The sequence below is a fragment of the Ctenocephalides felis genome, unplaced genomic scaffold (assembly GCF_003426905.1).
Source record: "Ctenocephalides felis isolate EL2017-DRISC unplaced genomic scaffold, ASM342690v1 CF-g0.4_SCAFFOLD_01886, whole genome shotgun sequence".
NCBI lineage: Eukaryota > Metazoa > Arthropoda > Insecta > Siphonaptera > Pulicidae > Ctenocephalides > Ctenocephalides felis.
Window position 1 is genome coordinate 70249857 of NW_020538040.1, and position 6231 is coordinate 70256087.

Here is a 6231-nt window from a genome sequence, read left to right on the forward strand (position 1 = left end):
ACCTGATGTGTTGTTTGTTGTGTCAATGAATGATGCTGAACAAACTGAACTGAGCTATCCATCAACCTTGCTGAGTGTAGTGGTGAAGTTTGTGAATCTCTCATTTCTTGTTGTGAAATATGCTCCACAACATGGTCTGGTTGATTCTGAACCTCATTGGCATTGTGATTAAATTCTACAGTCACTGCCTGAGGAACATTTATTGGCACCGGCTTGTAAGCAACAGTGGATGGCTGTTCATATATAATTCTTGTTGGCTGCGGATCAGGCTGATACACACGCTAAAATAAAATAGCAATACATTAACTGACCAAAATTTTAATTTAAATAGTGTGTATGTATGTCATCAACTGAATGTCTTGTCTTGACCGAATATTTATCAAAATTGAACGAGTTTTGAGAACAAATTTAACATTTTTTTTATTTCCTATCATCAAAATCAAACTTGAAGAATTAAAAACCTATACAATTTCATTTGTGAATATTAGACAATAAACAACAAAGGATTTATAGGCTTTCAAATGATGAAATGCTGTGTCAAATGATGAAATTAAAAACTAATTTAACATTGTCCTGCATTAATGAATAAATAATTAATTAACATTTGTTATAATGAATTTTTTTTATGAAAACCACATTGAACACAATCATACATTTTTATCCTGATAACTTCTTATGTTATTTCAAAATGCAAGATTGAGAAAACGACTATGTATGCAGATTACAGACATCAATAAAAGGTCTCATTAAGAAATAAAATAATCAGCACATCAAAAGCTAGAATGTATAATAAAAAATATAACTATACAAGTGTATGGAAATGTTTATTCCGAGTTAATAATGAGGCAGAAGTATGAAAATTTGTATATAAATTTTGTTCAAAAAGACTTATAATAAAGCTTCTCAAACTATTTGGGGTCGCATAGAAAAATTATGGGGTTGCGAGAAATTTTAATGTCAAATACATACAGTCAATCCTCGGTTAACGAGGCAAGTCCATACCGTGCAGTATGGGAACCGTGCTATAAAAAACTCATGTTTAACATACTATTCAGGCTAATTTGTAGTGCGTTCTATGGAAACTTATATAGTGCAGTATGTGAACCATTCTATGAGAGACTCCGAGTTAGTAGAAATCACACCGTTTGTATCGTGTTGTATGAAGAACAAGAAATACAACTTGAAGTTGTATACTTGAGTAATGTACAACAAATTGACATGTATGACATAGTCAACTCATTGAAAAATTGGCGCGACGCAGTAGTCAGTTCAATTATAAGTCGATAACAAAACTTGATTAATACCCTTTTGATATCAAGTTCCTATAATATTTATAGGTTGCGGCGCAAGGAACTTATGGGCTGTTGAACAAAATCTGTGTAATAGCAAGTCTGTGTAGTCGGAGGAATGTCGGATTTTTAGCTCCGCGTAGTGTGGAAACCGCGCAACCCGAGTGCCGTGATAACTGAGGGTTGAGTGTATATCATTTAATAACATCACGTCTAGATTTTTTATGTTTTACAACAAATTCTAAAACTATATATTTTCATATGTATATATGTATATTGTTACATAATAAATACATTATCTAAAAAAATTAATTTTTCTTTCTTTTATATCTGTATGAGGTCGTCAAGAAACTCGCAATCATAAATAGGGTCATCAAAAAACTCAGAATCATAAATGGGGTCACAAATGACAAAAGTTTAAGAAGCCCCGGCTTAAAGAAATAATTGATTTTGTACAAAGAGAGATGAGAGTAAAAGTATGTAATAAATATTTAAAAATATATATTTAGTGACTTTTACTTTGAACAAACACATTCATATCAAATAATAACTTACAATTGGCTGCCGCTGTTGTGTATTGTTGATATGTTCTTGAGATTGCTGTTGAGTTAGTATTTGCTGTGTGCCCCTCTGAACTAATAGTGCCTGATGTGGAAACACAATTCCTTGCATCACATGATGATTTGTATGTTGTTCAGATGTTGCAATATGCTGCTGCACTATGTGATGTTGTACTCTTTGCTGCTGTTGATTTTGTTGATGTAACACTATTCGCTCTATGTTTTCTTCTTGATTGGTGTACTGAATCTATTGAAATAATTAACTAATCATGCATATAGAAGTCAAAAATATATAATTTAACATGATCATTTACAATCATCAAAATTATGTCTCAAAGAATTAAAAATGGCACTTGGCATAACTCAAACTTTATACCACAACAATGATATTAACAATCTAACAAAACATAGAAGGAAAGTTACACCAGTTTACACAAATGTTACTTAAATCAAATAAGCACTATTACTTAAGATAAAGTGAACTCATGGATTTGTTTACCAGTTCCTGTTATAGTACCACTAAACTTGAAAAAAAAAAATTACAAGGGCCCCCTCACATTCACTAATATAAAACAAAAGTAGGAAATAGACTAATTACGTTAAATTATTAAAAAAATATATAAACACTCAGTTTCATGAAATTATATATTTTGAACAACCAAAAAATTAAATGGAATGGAAAATAAAATAAAAAAATTAAATAAATATATTTATTACAGTATTACAGCATAAATATATTGATTATATTTGGAAAAACTAACAGTTTTTAGTTCCATCATTTTTATATATCTATGTCAAATTCATTATTATTAGTTTAAGTTATAAGATAACTGAGTAATTTGTATCCTAAGAAAGCTTCCTAATACTCAGACACAACTTGTACAAATACAAAAAACCCACCTGCCGAACAGCATGAAAATTGTCAGAGTTTCTTTCAATAAAATTTTGTACATGTGCTGTTCGTTGAACACCTTCAGCATTATAACGAGCTTGATCTACTATTACTTGGGATGATTCAGAATTAACTATATTAGTATCTTGAGCAAGAATTATCTGTAAACAAACATAGATTGACCAATATATCAAATATTTGATTTGAAACATAAATAAGTCTTAAAATAGAACAAGGAACCCCACTTTAAGAAAATAATTTTTAGGATCTCATTATAAAATAAAATGCTATTCAGCACATCAAAAGCCAGAATGTGAAACAAAAAATATAACTATGCAAGTAGATGCAAATGTTTATTACTACAAAAATTCTAGCTTGTTTCAAGCTCATGTAGATAGCAATAATTTGCCCACATAATTAATAAGACACTAAAATATTTATGAATTCTTTAAATTTGCACAATAATGTTAAGGTGCTTGACTTTTTAATCGTATTCGATTAAAAATAAATCAGAATTCAATTCATATTATTGGTAATTATTTCAAAATAGTTTTGTTTATTAAATTTATATAAGAACTTTAGCATAATTAATTTCATATGATTAGTGAGAAGAAGGTGAGAGTCCAAAATGATATCAGTTCTCTGCACATACCTGGGGACGTAAGAACTGCTGGTCCTCAGAGTTAATAACATACTGTACATGCGGAGCATCGAGACAAGGTGTATTAGAATAATATTGCTTGAACTCATCTGCAGTCACACTTTGCTCTGTTGGGGGTTTTACCATTTGAAAATAATTATTCTCCATTTAGAAGTCGATAAATTCGGAGCGCAATAGTTGAAAAACACTCAATCCTACGTGATGATAACCTTAATCCATCAAAATGTACCATTCTTGAGAACGACTATAAACAATGTCAATAGATCATTTCAGCATTTATGCAGTAATATATATACACACACACGTATATATATATATATATATATATATATATATATATATAATTTATAACAAAACAATATAAAAATAAAATAAAATTGATTCTAATTATTATGCTTTAGCAGGTAAATAATGTCGGATGACACTGTATAATTGTTTATTGTTTCTCAATTGAGCACTTAAATTATTAGCACAATTTTGAAGCATTGAATACTTTTATTAAAATTGTTTATGGGAGTAAAACTATCTAAATGTGGTTCCTTGATCAAAACCACGTAAGATTTGTCCGCTATTTCTTCCCCGGTATAATAAATCTTTCATAGGCAACACACAAATTTAGGCTCAGACGAATAACTCACATATTAAATAATCCTCATAATTATTTCGCCTAACACCTTCCTCAACATTTCTAAAAATGTTCACTACTAACAACACTGTATTATAATATTAATACAGCATGATGGCGTGCAGTGCAACCCGTAGCCGACAGGGTGACAACTTTCAAGAGCAAAATTTATAGTGGCATTTATGATTTCTCATTTCAGACATTTTGCACGAATTCAATTTATTTATCTGTTCGCAATTCAAAACTAAACATAATTCAGAAGAAAAATATAACTTTTGTTAATATTACCACAATTTGAAAATAATACTGTTCTACGTACCTTATATAAATAAATGCAAAAGCTAATGTATGAATTATTACGAATATATATGATTATTTTATTTTATGAATTTAATAAATGCTTTATTTTATTAATAAAACAATATTTATTAAAATATGAATATAATATATAATTCAGTATTATTATAAAAAAATATAGCGAGTAAACATTTAAAAAATTGTAATTAATATTTGAAGAACTAAACTCACCAACTCTAAAATAGACGTTAACTAACAATAAGTAGAGATTATTTATCTATGTGAAAGCAATTCAACATGTACTTAAGCTCACCGCCCGACGCCTTAGCTTTTTAAAATAGCTTTGAAATTTTTTGAAAACTTTGAAAAATGAGATTTTTGAGAATTTTGAAATTTTTGAAAAATTTGATTTTATGAAATTTTTTTTTATATATATATTGAAATTTTTTGATAGTTTTTAACATTTTTTCAAAGCAATCGTGCTGCATGTTTGTTTTACAGAAGATATATCGAAGCGCGTAAACGCCGCGTCAGTCTAAACTTCTAAAGGATAACATTAGTACGGAACCCGTAGAAATACAAACAAAAATAATTATTATTAAAATCAGTCCAGCAGTTTTAGAGATTCAAAGCAAAGAGTGCAAAAAATGGCAATTTTTGATAGAACCGTTGTCTTTGGTTGAACTATTAAAAATAATTAATTTTGATTCAAATTAGACATGTGAAGAAGACAGATTGACAAGATGAGAGGTAGACATGCAGATGGGTAGAAATGTAGACAGGTAGACTGGAAAATGGGTTAACAGGCAGGCAGGTTCAAAAGTAGGCAGGTAGACACTTAGATAAGTGGTCACATAAACACGTTAAAAAATAAACTGACAGATAGATCATAAAAAGATCAAATATTTATTGATTAAATCGATTGTTCATACATTTAGGGAAGTTCATTCAACATGCCTTAAGGTTATATACAGTTAGGATTAAATGCCAAAGCCTATTATTTAAATTATAATAATTTTAATTATGCTTATTCTCTACATTTTAATTTAATTTAAGTAAATTTAAATGTTTACGTTATTTTTATCATTTACACTTTTGCTTGAAGAATTGATTTAGAAAAAAAAAATCTTTGAATTTGCCGCTGAAGCCAGGTGAAGCAGTGTCGAAATGTCGAGGTGCAATTCTAGAATAAATACTACGTCTAACCTTTTAAAGATGTCCGCTCCAAATATTCCAGAATACCATTACTGTATTTTTTAATTTTAAACTTTTTTTAAAAATAAAAATATAAAATTAATTTATTGGCTTTTCATATTCTATATTTATTATTACTATTATTTTTAAATAACCAAGTTCAAGTCATTGTAAAACTTTGCACATTTAATATTCATTTTCAACGTTTATATTTGGTTTCTTTCATATGTGATATATTTAATTACTAATTTAATAAATTAAAACGCAATTGATGTTAAAATTGCTGCTAAATTCTTTGTTTATTTTAGTTTTTTTTGTATCGGACATAGATCATTTCAATTTACGTAGAAAGAAAAGATATTGAAAACGATCAGGATTTCAAGATGACCTACTTGATCTATACTTTTTTTTCAGCATAAAGTTTCAGAGGAGAGGAGTGATAAGATATGTCTATTTCATAAAAATAGTAGAAGTTGAGCTACAAAATGTACTATACAGTTAACTTAGATGTTTTAAAAATGATAAAAATGGATAGTTTTCTTAATTAAAGAAAAATCATACTTATATCATTAAAATAATTTAAAAATATATATAATTTATACTGTATAATATATAATATATAAGAGCCTGAAATAATATTTATTATTATTGATTATGGCATGCTTATGAATAAATAAAATAAATAAATAAAAATATATCGTTTGCCAAGACGT

At 28.2% G+C, this 6231-nt stretch overlaps 1 protein-coding gene across 1 annotated transcript in view; it reads right to left on the minus strand.

Annotated features, from left to right (window-relative positions):
• LOC113378723 overlaps positions 1–4136 on the minus strand; it is a 40032-nt gene extending 35896 nt beyond the window's left edge. The window contains exons 1-5 of the mRNA XM_026619291.1: positions 4041–4136; positions 3394–3646; positions 2750–2902; positions 1845–2096; positions 3–281 (exon numbers count right to left, since the gene is read on the minus strand). Coding sequence (XP_026475076.1) covers positions 3–281; positions 1845–2096; positions 2750–2902; positions 3394–3549 — 840 coding nt within the window. The 5' untranslated portion in view covers positions 3550–3646; positions 4041–4136. The remainder of the gene's footprint in view (positions 1–2; positions 282–1844; positions 2097–2749; positions 2903–3393; positions 3647–4040) is intronic.
• Positions 4137–6231: the final 2095 nt, after the last annotated feature.